The sequence below is a fragment of the Cetorhinus maximus genome, chromosome 7 (assembly GCF_964194155.1).
Source record: "Cetorhinus maximus chromosome 7, sCetMax3.hap1.1, whole genome shotgun sequence".
In the NCBI taxonomy this organism is placed as follows: domain Eukaryota; kingdom Metazoa; phylum Chordata; class Chondrichthyes; order Lamniformes; family Cetorhinidae; genus Cetorhinus; species Cetorhinus maximus.
This window is the reverse complement of record NC_135885.1, coordinates 17066279-17086156: the sequence shown is the minus strand read 5'-3', so window position 1 is coordinate 17086156 and position 19878 is coordinate 17066279. Positions and strand designations below refer to the sequence as shown.

Below are 19878 nucleotides of genomic sequence, written 5' to 3'. Positions count from 1 at the left end.
TTCAATAAACACAGTAAATTGTAGCATACATAGGAAGAAAGCAATTAAAGTAAATTAGCTAAATAACATAAGTTAGAATGGCAGGACAGGTGTTCTGTTGCAGCTGAGAGATGTGGGAGCTTTTGGATGTGGGAGCTTTTGGAAGCCAAGGCAATCCATGACAAACACATCTGCAGAAAATGTAAGCAGCTTGAGGAATTCCGGATCAGGATTATTGATCTGGAAGCCGAAATGCAGACACTGTGCAATATAAGGGAGGGGGAGAAATGCCTGGATACTTCATTCCAGAAGACAGTCACACTCTTACAATAGGTTCATCTGTTTTGGTCAGTAGTGAAGGACAGGAGGATGTGACTGTCAGTGAGGCAGGTAATGGGAGCGAGCAGACGGTCGGGGAGGAGCCTCAGGCTTTGCAATTGTCAAACAGGTTTGAGGTGCTCACAACCTGTGTGGATGAAAGCGAAGTCTGTAAGGTGGATGAGCTGGCTGGCCATGGCACTGTGGTACAGGACGCCATTCAAGCGGTGGGGGGAGGCAAAAAGGAATGTAGTGGTAGTAAGGGATAGTATAGGGAGGGGGACTGACACTATTCTCCGCATCAAAGAGTGAGAGTCCAGGTGGCTATGTTGCCTGACTGGTGCCAGGGTTCGGGGCATCTGCTCAGGGCTGGAGAGGAACTTGCAGTGGGAGGGGGAGGATCCAGTTGTCGTGGTCCATATAGGTACCAATGACATAGGTAGAGCTAGAAAGAGGTTCTGCAAAGTCAGTATGATAAGCTAGGTACCAAATTAAGAAGCAGAACCTCAAAGGTAATAATCTCTGGATTATTACCTGAGCCATGTGCAAATTGGCTTGGGCAAATAAGATTAGAGAGACAAATGCGTGGCTCAAAGACTCGTGTGGGAGAAGTGGGTTCCGGTTTGTGGGGCACCGGCATCAGTACTGGGGAAAGTGGGGGCCGTACCGTTGGGGTGGTTTACACCTGAACCATGCTGGGACAAGTGTCCTCACAAATCGCATAACTAGGGAAGTAGAAAGGGCTTTAAACTGAACAAGAAGGTAAGGGATCAAACTTGAGTAGAGGTAGCAATTCAAGGTGTAGAGTTAAGACAGGAGAGCAAAGTAGTAATGTGAGAAATGAGGGTCAGAGAATGGCAGGAAGGGACAGGGAGAAAAAACCTAAGAATACATCAGCAGTCAAGACAAGATGTTACAAAGGTAACAAAGAGACAAAACTGAAGGCTCTATATCGGAATGCACATAGTATTCATAACAAAGTAAATGAATTGATGGCCCACATTGAAGTTAATAAATATGATCTGATAGCAATTACAGAGACGTGGCTGCAGGACGACAAAGATTGGGGCCTTAAAATTGAAGGGTACATGACATTCAAGAAGAATAGGAAGCTAGGTAAAGGTGGAGGGGTAGCAATGTTAATCAAATAGTGCAGTGGTGCAATAGTTAGAGATGACCTTGGATCAAACTTAAAGAAAAAGCATACGACTCCGCAAAGATGAGTGGCAGGACAGATGATTGGACAGAATATAAAGAATGGCAGAGGATAACTAAAAGATTAATCAGAAGAAAGAAATTAAGAGTGTGAGAGGAAGCTAGCTAAAAATGTAAAAACGGATAGCAAGAGTTTCTACAGGTACTCAAAAAGGTAAAGTATAAGTAAAGTGAATGTTGGTCCTCTAGGGAGTAACAGTGGGGAGTTCATAGTAGATAATAAGGAAATGGCAGAAGAAATGAACAAATATTTTGCTTCTGTGTTCACTATAGAGGATACAAAAAACACTCCAGTTATAGTTGCAAATCAGATGAATGGGAGAAAGGAACTTGGTGAGATTGAAGTCACTAGGGAAGCGGTACTGAGCAAATCGACAGAGCTGCAGGCTGGCAAGTCTCTGGGTCCCGATGGACTACATCCTAGGGTCCTAAAAGAGATGGCTAATGAGGTAGTCGATGTGCTGGTGTTAATTTTCCAAAATTCACTAGATTCTGGAAAGGTTTCATCAGATTGGAAAGTAGCAAATATAACCCCTCTATTCAAGAAGAGAGGGAGGCAGAAAACAGGAAACTATAGGCCAGTTAGTTTGGCGTGGGGGAGTTATTAGCGTCGATCATTAAGGAGGTTATAGCTGGGCACTTAGAAGAGCTCAAGGCAACTAGGAAGAGTCAGTATGGTTTTGTGAAAGGAAAACCATGTTTAACCAATTTATTGGAGTTTTTTGAAGGAGTAACATTGGCAGTGGATAAAAGGGAGCCTGTAGACATACTGTACTTGGATTTCCAGAAGGCATTTGATAAGGTGCCACATCAAAGGTTATTACGGAAAATAAAAGTGCATGGTGTAATGGGTAACACATTAGCATGTATAGAAGATTGGCTGGCTGGCAGAAAGCAGAGATTATGCATAAATGGGTCTTTTTTTGATTGGCAGGTTGTAACGAGTGGCGTCCCACAGTGGTCTGTACTGGGGCCTCAACTTTTTACGATTTACATCAATGACTTAGATGAGGGGAGTGAAGACATGATAGCTAAATTTGCAGATGACACAAAGATAGGTAGGAAAGTATGTTATGAAGAGGACATGAGGAAGTTGCAGATGGCTATAGATACGTTGAGTGAGTGGGCAAAAATCTGGCAAATGGAGTTTAATGTGGGAAAATCGAAATTGTCTACTTTGGCAGGAAGAACAAAAAAGCACAGTATCACTTTAATGGAGAATGGCTGCATAATTCTGAGGTGCAGCAGGATCTAGGTGTTCTTGTACATGAGTCACAAAATGTTAGTATACAGGTACAGCAAGTAATTAAGGCAGCTAATGGAATGCTATCCTTTATTACGAGAGGGATTGAACTTAAAAGTATGTTATGCTTCAGTTATATAGGGCATGAGTGAGACTGCACCTCGAATACTGCCTGCAGTTTTGGTCTCCTTATTTAAGGAAGGATATAAATGCATTGGAGGCAGTTCAAAGGAGGTTTACTAGATTGATACCTGGAATGAGTGGGTTGTCTTATGAGGAAAGGTTGGACAGACTAGGCTTGTTTTCACTGGAGTTTAGAAGAGTGAGGGGTGATTTGATTGAAGTATACAAGATCCTGAACGGCCTTGATAATGTAGATGTCGAAAGGATGTTTCCTCTTGTAGGTGGGTCTAGAACTGGGGGGCACGGTTTTAAAATTAAGGGTCACCCTTTTAGGACAGAGATGAGGAGAAATTTTTTCTCAGAGAGTTGGAATTCTCTGCCTCAGAAGGCAGTGAAGGCAGGGTCATTGAATATTTTTAAGGCAGAGGTAGATAGATTCTTGTTAGGCAAGAGAATCAGGGGTTTTCAGGGTTAGATAGGAATGTAGAAATCGAAACACAAGAAGATCTGCCATGATCTTATTGAATGGCAGAGCAGGCTTGAGGGGCTGAATGGTCTATTTCTATTTCTTATGTGGTTAGAAGCTCATTTCAAGGTCAAAATAGCAGTTAAATCAGTTTTGGTGGTGTTAATTGATGTGTTGTTTCAGACAATAGGATATCCCTTCTCTTCTTTGAATGGTATCTGCTTGATATCTTTCACCTCTGCTTGAATGGGCTGCCAAGTCCTTTGTCTAATATTTCACCTGAAAGATGGAATTCTGTGATGGCCTTTGGCCTGGAAGCAGTACAGTAAAGAAGATTTGTAATTGTTTTTAAGAACGTTTGGAAAGGACTTTTAAGATTCTGCATCAATTGTAAAGGGATTAATTGTAATTTTCTTGAAATACTGATCTACATGGCCAGACGACCCTTGATCAGTAGTATCAACAGAAAGGGAGATAAGAAGTTGTGTGGCCAAACACAGAGAAGACAGACAAAGAAGCTACTGCTGTAAAGAACAAAGGAGAATTGCAGCAGAGGGGAGAACACAGAAGACACATTTACAAGGAGCTGTGTGCGTCTAACACAGTTAAACAGAACAAAAAAGTTGAAGACAGGTTTAGAGTAGGGATTGTGAATTGGACGATTTTACTGCTACCACTTCAGTTTTGCCACAACAGACCAGAACATTTAACGGGGTTTATTAAAGGGTTCAGATAAAGGAGCCTTTGGGTAATCTGTGCCACCAAGACTGTTGAGAATCTAGCTAAGGGGGATCTGCAGAGCTGTGCCGTTCAGGTGACAACCTTCTCTGGGGACCTCAGATGGAATACTGTTGCCAGCGAATGCCAGTGAACGCAACTTGAAGGCCGAATCGATCGAGTGGGAAAGTGAGAGATCCTACATAACAGAGGCCAAGTTCGAGAACTTTGAAATTGCACATGGTGCCACAGGTCTGAAGGGAGTGATGTGGTGTGACTATTTGAAATGAAATTTACCTTTTTATTTGAAGTAAAATTTACCTGTAATTCATGTTTAACTTGGTTGGTTCTGATTCGCATTAAAGTAAAAGACACAAAAAGTAAAATCTTGCTGGTAATTTCTTCATTTGGGGGTTAAATGGTAAATTTGGTATTTTGGCTTACAGTTCCCCCACAGGGATTGTGACACTTCCAACAATGCACATCTCCTCAGCACTGCATTTAAATATAGCTGAGGTTACGTACTCAAGCCCTCAGCATGACTTTGTTGACTTGAATCATTAATTAAACGTAACAAAAAACTAAGGCTTGGATTTTCCGTTCCTGCTTGGGGCGGGCATCATGGCGGGCGCGAGAGTGAAATCTTATGAGAAGGCCCAGAACGGGATTTCCGACAATGTAAAATGTGGAAGCGATTGTGCTCTTCAGCCAATGCAGCCGCGTTTCCCGCTGCTGTCACGAATTTAATCAGCATAAATCCGCGTCTAATTATGACACCTGCTCTGCTGGAATCATCCCTGTACGCTAGATTAAGAGCCCACATTGTGCAATTAGAACAACGTGTTTCACAACAGGAATTAAACAACGTTTAACGTCTCACAGCCTGCACTGCGTTGGACTTGGTGAGGGGTGGGTCTCTTAGGCAAGTCTCCACAGTGACCATGCCAGGGTGGAGGTGGGAGTGGCTTTTACTGTGCTGCAGGGCTGTGCTCCATTGTGGAAGAGGCCAGACATGACTGAGGGAAGGGGAGGCGCTGCAGGGCAAGGGCTCCATTGAGGGAAAACGAGCGAGGAAGAAACACATGACTGGGGGAATGGGGGTGTGTGTGGTGGTGGTGGTGGTGGGCGTAGTGCGGGGAGGCACTAAAGGGCCAACCAACTGAAATGTTATTTCCAAAATTGGGACAGAGCCACAGCAGCAGTTCAACTGACATGAGAGTCAGGGGAGTGAAGCAATTATATCCATTCATGCAACACTGATCCCTCAAAGTGGCAATGATTGTTCACCTAGTTTTAACCCCCCATGCACACCCTTCAAATTCACCAGAGTATTATGGAACTACAGAACTATTGGACTATGGAGTTTATTGGAGAAGCTTCGGGGCCACCTTGGAAATGTGGCCATGCACCACTCTCAGAGGCAAAGCCTCCAGACCCCCAAAATTAAACTCATGTAGACCATGAACATTCACCCTGATGGTCAGTCCAAATAGCACAGTCTTGGAGTGCAGGTAAAGATGAGCCCAGTATCTGAGCTGAAAGCAGAACACTTAGCCACCTGGCTGAAATGTCAGCAGTCAGTCATGTCGGGTTGTGGGGGCGACGGAGGGAGGGGGCAGTTGTGGCGAACTTTATATGCGCACTGGGCATAATTTCAGGGGCCAGTACCCTCTGGCATGCCTAAACAGGCCTTGAGGCCACAGTCGCAGGTGACTCCTTGACTGAAAGTGGACCTTTGGAGAAAAATGCTGACTCTTGCTCTCTCATTGATCCTGCAGTGAGGAGATCATCAGGAAGATGGAGCTGGTGTTATTGCTGCCTGCATTATTGCTTATAGGCAGGAGAGAAGAATGCAACAGAGGCACCTGGTTCGCCAAAGGGAGGAACAGAACCCGCAAGACCAAGGGGCAGCAGGTCCTCCTCCGGACGTAGAGGATGATCCCCAGACAGCTGTCATTTGTGGACGCCTCACTAGACCCAGGGTATATAGGTGTTACATGTGCTATCTGCAGATGAGCAAGTACCAGTGTCGCCGACACCTCTGCATGTCAGGGGATTTGGTGACTCACATTTGCCATATTCTGCAGGATTTGGAGGGTATCCATTGCCAGTGGCAGCGAAAGTAACCGCTGCACTCAACTTCTACGGCAGTGGCTCATTCCAGGGCTCCAATGGGGACCTCTGTGGTATCTCCCAAGCATCCACCCACAAATGCATCCAGGAGGTTACAAACACCATTTTAGCAAAGGCCCACGATTTTGTCAATGTCGACAGAGGTCAGGCGAGCCAGGACACAAGTGCCACTTTGCTGAGATTTCTGGTTTCCCACAGGTGCAGGGTGCCACTGGCTGCACTCATGTGCCTATAAAAGCTCCCTTGCAACAAGCAGTCCAGTACGTCAACCGCAAAGACTACCACTTACTCAACGTGCAGCTGGTGTGCGACTATAACAAACATATCATGCAGGTTCGTACCAGATACCCAGGAAGCATCCATGACTCATACACCCCGAGTAGGTCTCAGATCCCTGACATCTTCCAGGGACCACACAGGATGCAGGGTTGGCTCCTTGGGGACAAGGGTTACGCAAAGGATGTAGCTGATGGCGCCCATGCGGCAGCCTCAGACAGCTGCTGAGAGAAGTGTGACAAGGTTCATGCCGCAATCCGGCACTGGTGGAACACACCATAGGGATACTGAAAATGTGGTTCCAATGTCTAGACAGGTCTGGCAGGGCACTCCAGTACACTCTCCACAGGATGTCATGCATCATCGTGGCTTGGTGCATGCTACACTACTTGGCTCTGCAAAGGGGGAAGGAGTTGACAGATGATGAAATGGAGGAGCTGCACATCTCTGATGAGGAGGACCTCGAAGGGGATGATGGTAATGCGGACCTGGAAGCTGAGGCTGCAGGCGAAGAGGCCATTGCATGGGGCCAGACAAGGCAGGCGTGCTCGAGGAACCCTGATTGCCAGCAGATTCCAGGAGGAGGATGACAAGATGCACCAAGGATCCTCCTGGACAGGTCTTCTCCATCATGGGCTAGTATGAACACGAGCATTGCTACTCCTTAAATTTCACCCATGAACTTCCAGATGACACTGCTTCGTTGCACAGCATGCTCATATTATCCTGATGCTTTGAAGGATGAGAGCACCCTGAGGGCATGTGTTCGTCCTGAGATGAGGTGCTACCTGGAGGATGACGTTCTGGCATCAGACATCAGAAAGTGCTGCCTCCTCACACTTACATCCAGTATCCCAGTAACAACAGCAACCTTCAAGATGCAGGGGCACTTGGACAATCCTGAATGAGCTAGTGGTTTCATGCCTTCAATCTGGCAAGGATTCTCAAGGAGATCCATTGGAAGCAAGGCCACCACGCGCAGTGTGTTACATTGATGGTGAGACAGAAACATAACACTTGGAACAAGTCAGCCGATGGGATTCCGTTGCTGTGACAGTACTTACTGATGACTCAGTCGTCTTTTGGACACTCCCCGAAATGACACTGACAGCCGGCAGTTTACGTGAGGGACCCTGAGCTGCTTTGATCCTAATGCTGTAATGGAGGCTGAGCAACTGAGCATGACAAGACACCTGTTCGGCTGAAGGCAGCGCACATGAGCTCTGATTATAGGCTCATATCATCAAAAGCCTTCTGAGAGACAACGGGCAGATGGAGTTGTGCGGTACATGAGCCATCTGCATGCGCGATCACATCTGCCCCTAAAGACCATAACTTCACCTTTCAAAAATGCTGACGAGATAGGGGCACACTTCTGCCTCAATCATGCAGAGCCAAGAATGCATATGATGGCACCCTGTGACGCATGGGAACAAGGTTCGTTCAACAACCAGACTTTACGTGAAGGTGCAGGCATTATTGATATGGGCAATGATGTTGAAACAGGGCACTCGCTGCGGTCAGATGGTAACACACTGCATAGAGGAGAGGCCCAGGATAGAGACAATTGCCATAAGTGTGTGCAGGAACCAAGGTATCACACATGATTGACAGCAACACAGCTCATTATAAGAAAGAGGCATAGACCAGAGGAGACATGAAATGATTGCAAGTGTATTTACATTTGTGCATATTATATACAAGTGGTTCACACCCAAGCCAATGTCATGCAACTACTTCTTTTTCACTTTCCTTACCCTGCAACTAAGTCTTGGCGTGCTCCCGATGTCCACAGCAGAGGTGGAGGTAAGCTGCTGACTGCTACGCTCTTTGTCTGTGATGACCTTGGTGTGCATCCTCTAGAGGGCCTGGCCCGCTTTGACTGTTCTGCTGTCAGGCAGGTGCAGCCCCCTTGGCCTGTGGAGCTGGAGCTGACGGGGTCACAGGAAGAGAGGATTTCGATTGGGCGGACACTGCCGGAGGCACCTGGGTGGATGGCCCCGTGGTGCCGAGCTGCTGGTCTCCTGCCTATGGGCGCCCGAGGACCCCTGGCTAACTCTTTGAAGGGGCAGCTTGAGTGAGATTGAGCTGCTCCGCAGCCCTCTCGTGTTGACAGTGATAGATGGCACCAATGGATACAGCGATGGGGTGCAGCTCCTGCAGCAGTGCAGAACTGATGTCCTGAATCAAGGTCTCCATGGTAGCCGCTATCCTACCAGTGTTGACCTTGGCACATTGGCATGCTGGCGCTATCACCTCAGACTGAAAACGAACAGTCTCCTCCATCTGACGTTGCAATCTGAGGAGCGCAGCTCCCGATGCCCCTTCCTGATGTTCCCGTACTTGGCTTTGCAGTTCCAGCAATCGATTTAGGACCAAATCCAGAGGCTTGTTATCTGACTTGGGCTCAGCAAATTCCTGGCCTCCAGCAGTCCTCAGAGTGCTGGCGACCTCGGATGTCCCTGCCTCCATCTGCTGTGGACCAGATGGTGCACTGTGCTCACCAGATTGTGACCTCGAGGCTACTGTAGAACTAGGTTCAACCGAGGTGTGTGTCTCTGCGCTGGTGGAGGGTGTGGGTGAATGCTGTCACGGGTCTTCTAAAATGATGTCCTCAGAATCTGCTTCTGAGGTGTCGCCAGGATTGGAGTTGAAGGCCTTTTTTTTCATTCATTCATGAGACTTGGGCTTTGCTGGCTGGGCCAGCATTTATTGCCCATCCCTAGTTGCCCTTGAGAAGGTGGTGGTGAGCTGCCTTCTTCAACTGCTGCAGTCCAGGTGGTGTTAGGGAGGGAGTTCCAGGATTTTGACCCAGCAACAGTGAAGGAACGGTGATATATTTGCAAGTCAGGATGGCAAATGACTTGGAGGGGAACTTCCAGATGGTGGTGTTCCCATCTATCTGCTGCCTTTGTCCTTCTAGATGGCCTGGTTCATATATGCCCTCAGGAGCTTTCCAGAGGTACCTGCGAAAGAAAGGGGAGATAATTAGTATGTGGCAGGTGACTCTGAAACAGGAGAAAGCACTCACAGTAACTATGGCTCTCTGATGGATGTTGTAGTGCAGGATCCTCACTTGGTTGTGCGCCACTGACCTCACTGTCAACGCAGACATGGTCTACATTCTCTCCCTCCAGCTGTATGAGCAGATGATAAGGATGTCTGGCATGTGTGGGTGACGAGTGGAGCTGTGGACAGGATTAGGACGCAAACTCCAGAGGAAATGCGGCCAGATGGAGATGTGAGGGTGTGTGAAAGTGAGTGGTGATGTCCCTTGAGGTGGAACGGAGATCATCATTCATCCTCTGCCTGCACTGGGTGGCTGACCTCTTCTGCAGAGCGTTTGCACTGACCACCGCTACGACCGCCTCCCAAGCCGGATTGGTCACCTTGATGGAACTCTTGCTGGCAGAGCAGGGGTAGAGAACATCGCGGTGGGCCTCGACTGTGTCCAACAGATGCTCCAGTGAGGAGTCAATGAATTTGGGCGCAGCATGTCTTTTGCCTTTGGAAATCATTTCTTTTGTGCAGCTGTCCTAAGCTGCAGAGAGTGCAAATGCTGTGCAGGGATGCTGTTTAATTATGGCACCTGGAGTTAGAGAGTGCTGGGGTCACGGCGCGGCGGGTGAATCGGACGCTGCCTGCCAGCAATACAGTGTGAGCCCCGTGCATGAATATGTATTTGTGTTTGAAGTGCACGATATGGTACGAAAACCTGCCATTGCAGCCAGCCTTTTTTTTTTTACGCCCACTACTGGGAAAATCCTGGCCTAATTCTTCACCACAGTTGTTAATGCACATACCTTCCCAGTTCCTATTTTAAATCTGCCATTCTTAGCTTGTTTGCTAACCTCTTGGAACATTGTTTTTGTTACATTAGTCAGCTTGGTATCAGCAGCAAATATGACGAAATTTACTCTTCTCCAAAATATTCATGCATTCTCGTGAAAAATTAACAGAAGAGAGGCAGAGCAGAGTTCTGTTATTTACTGCTCCTTTCCCATTTGTCATCATCTTCTGTTCGTCACTGCTAAATCACTTAACAGTCTAGCTAGTTAACTTGAAATTAATTCAGTCTCATTCTTATTTTAAATGATGTGCTTGAAGAATGTTATTAAATTGCTTTCTAAAAATTCTGAAGCAACAGCGCAATATTTCAGTTACTCTTCCAAAACATATGCCCGACACTCCCCGATTATTCCTTACAGCTTCTGTGCTGTGTAGGTGAACATTGGCAGCATTCCACAAAATGCTTTCAAGAAAAAACAAGTTTTAAATAAAATGCAGCACCTGTATCAATGGAATGAAGTCCTCTTGCTCTAAGTAACTACATCCAGGCTTTGCCAGAAGATATAGGAATTTAGATGCATCATCATGGCAGTTTTGCAAGATCCTACAATTTTTAAGAAGAAAGATATTTATTTCCAATGTTTGCAGGCCATCACATTTCACACTGCAGCGTAATTACGTAAATCGGTCGACTTCCGAATCTCAAAATTGGAAATCATTATATGTTTCTCTAACAAGTTTACTCCATTCTTGGTTGGGAAACATGACGCTAACCCTTATCACAAGCATAAATGACAAAAGTGAAGTTATTGTTCACTATAGACAGCATGCAGGAGGAAAATAGGAAAATAAGCATTTCCCTCTGTTACAAGTTATGTAAAAAAGATCTAGACTATCCTTATCTTTCCTACTCTTCATATTTCCATTTACCACAACACCATTATTTGATTACTTGGTCTGAAAAAGTGTGTGGGACAAGAAAAGTCACTTAGGCCAATCAAGCCCACTATATGATGTGTAATTTAAATTATCATAGTGAGTTTCCCCTGCCTAAGTTCATTCATAGGTATAGCTTTCAAAGAGAAATATAAGGGTAGAATAAAGTTTCTTACCCTTTCCTTAGATAATCAAGCAAAAATGTCAGAATATCAATCTATGATTACAATCAGTGTTATTGAAACTTGACCAGTTGTGTTCCACAGATGGTATTTGAAGTTTAGGATAAAACAGAAACCATTCTTATTTAACGTATACCAGCTATGTCTATTTATGAATCTTTCAATCTTTGGTTCCTGCCTTAGTTTGGAGGTTTAAAACTATAATGTGATGTGGCACTATGACCGAAAAACCACGAAGGTCCAAAATTTTATACATGGTCACTCACTTTCAACTGAGGCAATGGGAGGCTCCTAAAAAATTATCTGGTTAGGGAGTCAAAAAAAGACACAAACCCATCATTTGCCACATTTCCCATTCATAATTACATTCAAAGGGCCAGGTACGAAAAGTGTCCAAGTGCACAAGGTTCGGCTAGGATGCAAATAACCCTATGGTTGAAGACACCTGCTACGTAGAGTGACATGAGAACAGCCACTTGGGATGGGTAATGCAGAACTGCTGGTATTAGAGGAACCCTGACTCGATTCATCTTTCTGAGAGAAGTGGAAAGAATCGTACTGTCATTTGGGGAACATCCCACCTCACCACAGGAGCTTGCCATGCACCATCAATTCTCAATTAGACAGCTCAAATATTATATTTTAGAAACTGTAGCAGTAAAAGGTCCTACTCTGAAAGGTGGTTATTTAGCAAGATACAAGTGATGTGGTAGAATCTGATTTCAATTATAATTATAAAACTTACTGCATTAAATAGTTTTCAAAAGGGGAAAAAATAAATCACATATCAAAGAGCATGCTTACAAGCATTCTGATTAGGGCATGTTCATTTCGTACATAGACATACAAGATATAGGAGGAGTAGACCATGTGGCCTGTCGAGTCTGCCCCGCCATTTAATCCGACCATGATTGATCTTGGGCTTTGAATTCACTCCCGTCTGCTCCCCATATCACTTGATTTCCACAGAGACCAAAGATCTGCCCATCCCAGCCTTAAATATAGTCAACAATGGATCATCCACAACCATCTGGGGTAGGGAATTCCAAAGATTCACAACCCTTTGAGTGAAGAAATGTCTCCTTATCTCAGTCCTAAATGATCGTCCCCTTATGTCCAGATTGGAAAAAACTTTCAAAAAGCTGAAAACAGCCCTGGCAAAAACCATGTAAACGTTGCCAGTCTCGAGGCCAACTGAAATTTTATGCAGTGTTCATCTAAATAATTGTCCCCAATTATGTTATAAATTTCCTCAAATTATTCACACTTGTGAAAGCATAACAAGATTGCTGAGGTATTTCACAACTACATAAATTGAGAAATTATCAAATAATTATAAAATCAGTGAGATATTTGACTTTATACCAGCTTTGAAGGATTGTTATTAATGAAAAGCTTTACAAGACGGTTATATATTAATTTAAGGTAAAACAGAATGTCCTGGAATGGGGGAATGGAAATTCTATTGAACTCTGCTCAGAGACAAGCCCATGTGATTTGGTTGTCATGGGGACAGAGGCCCAGGTCGCGACCCACAGAAACTCAAGTGTCAGTTTTCACAACTTGACACAAAAAAAAGAGGGACAGCTGGTCTTTCTGGACACAGACTCTCAGACTCAGAGACACCTGGGGAGGAAGACTGGAAACAGCTGTTGCTGTGCCAAGCAGTGGGAAGGGCTGTTTTTGTGTTAACCACCAAGCAGAATGCTGGTGAGAATGGGTTCCCCTTTAGAAGAGATAAAGCTTGTAGAGATTTAAAGACCAAGGAATCACCAGGAGTGCCTTGCTGCTGGAGGACTATTCAATGATACTCAAGAGATTAAATGAAGGGACTTTTAAAAAGACACTGGAAGACTCGTGGCAGGGGAAGGGCTCCTATTGGAAAGCTGGGAGGAGTTTGGGACATATGTACAAGGCTACAAATCTGCTGAGTGCAGTGTAATGTATTAAGGTGGCATGGGGCTTTTGGTTGTGTTAGTTAGTTAGTGGGAAGGTACCTTTTCATAGTTTAGTGTATTAGTTGCCTGCTAAGTGATGTTTAGTGTATATTGATTTTAGTTTGTTTGTTACAGTAAAAGCCTTAAAGCATGAAATCTTTAAGTGCAATTATTTCCATTGGCAAATTTATCTCCCTTTTTAAAAGTTATCAGTCTCTACGGGATTGTAACATTAAGAGCGAGTTTCAACTCAGAAACCTCATGACTGAAAGTTAAAAAATGTCCTCCAAATTTTTCCTCATCACTAGAGAAAATGTACTCGGGAAACTAATGGGGCTAAAGGCCGATAAGTCACCTGGACCTGATGGGTTGCATCCTAGGATATTAAAGGAAGTAGCTACACAAATAGTGGATGCAATGGTAGTAATCTTCCAAGAATCCGTAGATTCTGGAAAAGTCCCAGAGGATCGGAAAATTGCCAATGTAACACCCTTTTTCAAAAAGGGAGGGAGACAATAAACAGATAGCTATAGGCCAGTTAAATTAATATCTGTTATTCGGAAAATGTTGAGTCTATTATAAAGGATGTAATAGCAGAGTGTTTAGAAATGCATAATATAATCAAGCAGAGTCAGCATGGCCTCATGAAAGGGAAATCATGCCCGACAAATTTATTAGAATTCTTTGAGGTAACAAGCAGGATGGATAAAGGGGAACCGGTAGATGTAATATATGTAACATATATTGGATTTCCAAGAGGCGTTTGATATGGTACTGCATATAAGGTTACTTAATAAGAGCCCATGGTGTTGAGGTAGTATATTAGCATGGATAGAAGACTGGCTAACTGTTAGAAGACAGAGAGTTGGGATAAGGGGGGCATTTTCAGGATGGCAAACTGTAACTAGGAGTGCCACAGGGATCAGTGCTGGGGCTACGGTTATTTACAATATATATTAATGACTTGGATGAGACAAGTGAATGTTCTATCGCCAAGGAGGTGGGAAGGCAAGTGGTGAGGATGACATACAGCGTCTACACAGGGATATAGACAGGTTAAGTGAGTGGGCAAAAACGTGGTAGATGGAATATAATGTAGGAAAACGTGAGGCTATGCACTTTGGCAGGAAGAATAGAAGAGCTGAATATTATTTAAATGGAGAAAGACTGCAGAAAGCTACAGCACAGGGGGATTTGGGGATCCTCGTGCATGAATCACAAAAAGCTAGCAACAAGTTCAGCACGTAATAGGGAAGGCAAATGGAATGTTGGTCTTTATTTCAATAGGAATGAAGTATAAAAATAGGGAAGTCTTGCTAAAACTACACAAGGCACTAGTTAGACCACACCTAGAATACTGTGAGCAGTTTGATCATCTAAGGAAAGATATACTGGCATTGGAGGTAGTCCAGAGAAGGTTGATCCTGGGTATGGAGGGATTTTCTTATGAGGAGAGGTTGAGTAGGTTAAGCCTGTACTCATTGGAGTTTAGAAAAATGAGAGGCGACCTTATTGAAACATATAAGGTTCTTAGGGGGCTTGACAGCGTAGATGCTGAGAGGTTGTTTCCCCTTGTGGGAGAGTCTAGGACCAGAGGGCATAATCTCAGAGTAAGAGATCATCCATTTAAGACAGAGGTGAGGAGGAATTTCTTCTCTCAGAGGGTAGTGAATCTGAGGAATTATTTACCGCAGAGGGCTGTAGAGGCTGGGTCATTAAGTATATTCAAGGCTGAGAGAGACAGATTTTTAATCAGTCAGGGAATCAATGGTTACGAGGAAAAGGCAGGAAAGTCGAGTTGAGGATTACCAGGTCGGCCATAATCTCGTTGAATGCTGGAGCAGACTCAAATGGGTCAAATAGTTGACTACATCTTATGGTTCAATATCGTTTAACTTCAAATATACAACCTTCCACAGAAGCACAGAAAATTAACACTGGTGGTTTCACAATTTTTGTTGCTTATCTGACCTCAGTCTTGAAACTATAGCTTCAAATAGCTAGTTCAGTATCTGCACTTCATAGGGTGTAGCATGTTGTAGATTCTATTTTCGGCTGCACTAAAAACACAAACTGCTGAAAATTAATTTTAAAAATTTATTTTGTTTTTGCTCCAAAGTTCCTTTTATCAATTAATTACTAATTTAAATATAAAAAAATGTCAGCACTAATAAGTTAATAAGTTATTTTTCCCCACCCCCTTCTAATTAATTCAAATCTAAATACAAGTTTGTTCAATAAGTGCTACAAATATTACAAGTTGCTATTCAGAATGGAGCAACATGCAAGGGAATAAAACACTTACTTTCTCCACATTGCGATGAACTTGTGAACAGAGACATATCCTGTTCTTTCTCCACCAGCAGCACAAAACAACAGAGCTTTCCAATACAGAGGGCAGTCACAAACCTTTCAAACAAGACAAATAAAATGCCATTCACTAAACCAAGAACTTGAATTTACAGTACAGAAACAATGCTACAGAAAGGTTGGTTCCAGCTGAAGCAACTAGTAATGCAGCATAGATAAAATAAAAACTAGGATTACCCAGCAGGCCAAACAGGACCTGTGGAAAAACAAAATTTGGCATTTTAGATTTTGGACACTTCCTTGCAAGTATTACAGATGAATGATATTCAAAAAAGAGCAGAACAAGAAAAGGGCAAGGGAAGGAACTCAAAAGAAAAGACTGTTACATACTTGGGTGGATGATAGGAGATGTTTATATGATAGATGTGATATTAGCATGGCATCATAAGGAGACATATGTGTTCAAATCCCACCACAGCAGCTGGCAGTTCAAACTCAGTTAATTAAATAATTATGGAATATAAAGCTCGCATCAGTAATGCTGACCATTAAACCACTGGATTGTCATTGTCAGTCATCTGGCTCACAAATCTCCTTTAGGGAAGGAAATCTGTTGTCCTTACCAGGCCTGGCCAAGCAACTCCAGACCTAAAGCAACATGGTTGACTCTTAACTGCCTTTTGATATGGCCTAGAAAACCACTCCAAGTTTTGTTTAAGGTAGCTCACCACCACTTTATCAAGGGCAATTAGGGATGGACAATAAATACTGGCCGTGCCAGTGATGTGCACAACCCATGAATGAATTTTTAAAAATGTACAGCTAAGAAACAGGCCACCAGGCCTATGCCAGTGTTTATATTCTAAACAAGTCTCCTCTCACTGCATCAAGCTTCCTCTTGTTTGCGTAATGCTTCAAACATGCCATTCTCTTGTGTAAAAAAAATTCTCCTATATTTGACCTGTGTATTGGTTATCTTATATCCTTGTTCTAGAGTGGTAACAGTTTTTCCATATCCAATCTTTTGAACATCTTCATAATTTTAAATATCTCTATCAGGTTTCCTTGGTGTCTTTCCCAGAGAAAAGAGCCCCTGAGCAGAATTTTCTGCCTTCCGGGTGGGGGGCCCGACTCAATCTCCGGCGGGTGGGGAGCCGATCCCCGCCGGAGAAGCGGGCCCCGCTGCCATTTTACGTGGACGGGCCAATTAAGGCCCGCCCAGCGTGACGTTCAGCGGGAAGCACTATGCGCTTCCTGTGGGGGGGGGGGGGGGGGTGATTCCCCAAAAGTGAGTGCGCTCTTTCGCGCATGCGCACGAAAGAGCGCACATCTCTCTGAGGCTAAGTGCTGCCTCAAGGAGATTGCTGACAGTTCCAAAAACATTAAAAATAGAAAAAAAAAATCCTTAACGTGTCACCCTCATGTGACAATGGCACATGAGATGGGACATGTTCATAATTTACACTAAAACTTTACTAAACTTTTAAAATCCCTGCATGAAACCTCATCCCGCCGGTGGATGAGGTTTCATGTTTTTTCTATTCCCCGGCGGGGCTCCTGGCCTGCTCGTCAACCTTAAGGTTGGATGGGCAGGTTCTTTATTTGTTTTAATGATCCTGTCAATGGCCTCAAATGGCCATTGACAGGTCGGCGGGCCTGCAGCTGATTTCGCTGTGCCCCCGCCTTCCTGAAAATTTAAATAAGGCGGGGATGACATCGGGGGTTCTCCTCGACGTCATCCCGCGTCGGCGAGCGGGCCCCGCTCCCCACTGGCAAAATTTAGCCCCCCGAGTTATCAATCTTCCTTGAGAGGTACAATGGTTCAATCATGGTTGCATCCTTGTAAATCTTTTCCACTCCTCCTCTAGTGCTTCAATATTCTACTTGTAGTGTGGAGACCAGAACTGTACACATTATTCCAAATGCTGTCTAATTAGAGTTCAATAGAGTTCTAGGAATGAAATCCAGTACTTCATTTGCACTTTTTTTATAGCTTAACTTGTGTTGCTTCTTTTAAAGGTTTGTAGGTGTAGACCCAAATATCTCTGCTTCCTGTTGCTTATGCATTTCAATTCTGGGCGGGATTTTCTGGTCCCAACCACAGCGGGAATTATCTAGGGCGGGACGGAAAATGATGGATAAGCCAAAGGTCTTTGGGCGGGAATTTCTGGTCCTGCGATGGGTGGGACTGAAAAATCCTGGCCTCACTGTCCATTCCCACCCTGACCTCTCTGTCCTTGGCCTTCTAAATGTAAATCTGCAAAATCTATTATCTACAAATTCATCAAATCCTGAGGAATGGTCCAAGATCTAAAACATACTGTTTCTTCCCCTCCACAGATGCAGCCTGACTTGCTGAGTATTTCTAGGCCTGCTGAGCATTTCCAGCATCTGCAGTACTTTGTTTTTAAATATATTTATACAGCAGAAAACAACTTGCTTCAGGTTTATATAATACTGAATTGAGTTGTATGATTACAATTACAAAGGGAACAATAGGTATCAAGTCCCCAGGTTCTGTTGGACTTCATCGCAGGGTCTTGAAAGAAGTGGCCAGTGAGATAGTTGAAGCGTTGGTTTTAATTTTCCAAAATTACTTAGGTTCGGGGAAGGTTCCATTAGATTGGAAAATAGCAAATATAACTCCTTTATTCAAAAAAGGAGACAGAAAGCAGGAAACTACAGGACAGTTAGCCTAACATCCGTCATAGGGAAAATGTTAGAAGTTATTATTAAAGATGTTATAGCAGGGCACTTAGAAAAATTAAAGGCAATCAGGCAGCGTCAACATGGTTCTGTGAGAGGCAAATCATGTTTAAACCAAAATATTGGAGTTCTTTGAAGGAGTTATACCTGCTGTGGATAAAAGGGAACTGGTTTATGTACTGTACTTAGATTTTCAGAAGGCATTTGATAAGATGCCACATCAAAGGTTATTGCGGAAAACAAAGCTCACGGTGTTTGGGGTAACATATTGGCGTGGATAGAAGATTGGCTAGTTAACGGGAAACAGAGCTGGCATAAATGGGTCTTTTTCTGGTTGACAGGACGTGACAAGTAGCGTGCCACAGGAATCAGTGCTGGGGCCTCAATATTTTACAGTTTATATAAGTGACTTGGATGATGGGACCAAAGGAATGGTTGCTGATTTGTGCTGATGATACAAAGATAGGTAGGAAAGTAAGTTGTGAAGAGGACATAAGGAGACTACAAAGGCGCTTAGGTAGGTTAAGTGAGTGGGCAAAGATCAAGCAAATGGAGTATAATGTGGACAAATGTGAAATCGTCCATTTTGACAGGAAGAATAAAAAAGAAGCATATTATTAAATAGTGAGAGATTGCAGAGCTCTGAGATTCAGAGGGATCTGGGTGTCCTACTGCACGTATCACAAAAGACTGGTATGCAGGTATAGCAAGTAATTAGGAAAGCTAATAGTGTGTTATTGTTTATTGCAAAGGGAATTGAATATAAAAGTAGGGAGGAGGTTATGCTTCAGTTGTAAGGGCACTGGTGAGACCACATCTAGAGTGTTGTGTACAGTATTGGTCTCCTTATTTAAGAAAATATGTCAATGCGTTAGCAGTACAGAGAAGATTTACTAGGCTAACACCAGAAATGGGCAGGTTGTCTTATAAGGAAAGGTTGGGCAGGTTAGTCTTGTATCCACTGGAGTATAGAAGAGTAAGAGGTGACTTGATTGAAACCTTTAAGATCATGAAGGGCCATGACAGGATGGATGTGGAGAGGATGTTTCCTCTTGCAAGAGATTATAGAGCTAGGAGTCATTGTTTAAAAATGAGTCGCTGATTTAATACAGCGATGAAGAGAAATTTTTTCTCTGAGGGTCGTGAGTCTTTGGAACTCTGTTCCTCAAAAGGCAGTGGAAGCAGAGTCTGAATATTTTTAAGGCAGAGCTAGATAGATTCGCGATTAACAAGAGGGTGAAAGGTTATCAAGGGTAGGCTGGAGCAGGAATGTGAGGTTGAGATTACAGTCAGATCAACCATGATCTTATTGAATGGCGGAGCAGGCTCGAAGGGCTGAGTGGCCTACTCCTGCTCCTAATTCATATGTTCCTATGTTTGCTCGTATGTAATTATCTTTCAGCTGCCTCTTGTTACGTAAGAGTTAGATGTTTGTAAGAAAACCAGCAGCTAACATTTAGTACAAAATCTCCTTTTCAATAAGATGAGGAACGAAGAGTAAGCTGAAGACAGCACTCGCCATTCTTGGTGAAATGACACATTAAATGT

At 43.8% G+C, this 19878-nt stretch overlaps 1 protein-coding gene across 3 annotated transcripts in view; it reads right to left on the bottom strand.

Moving 5' to 3' along the window:
- Positions 1 to 19878, bottom strand: part of ppp2r3b (protein phosphatase 2, regulatory subunit B'', beta) — a 148959-nt gene that overhangs the window by 64040 nt on the left and 65041 nt on the right. For all 3 annotated transcript variants that reach the window (XM_078545111.1, XM_078545113.1, XM_078545112.1), the window contains 2 exons: positions 15620 to 15723; positions 10761 to 10863 (listed from right to left, as the gene is read on the bottom strand). In XM_078545111.1, the coding sequence (XP_078401237.1) occupies positions 10761 to 10863; positions 15620 to 15723 (207 nt within the window). The remainder of the gene's footprint in view (positions 1 to 10760; positions 10864 to 15619; positions 15724 to 19878) is intronic.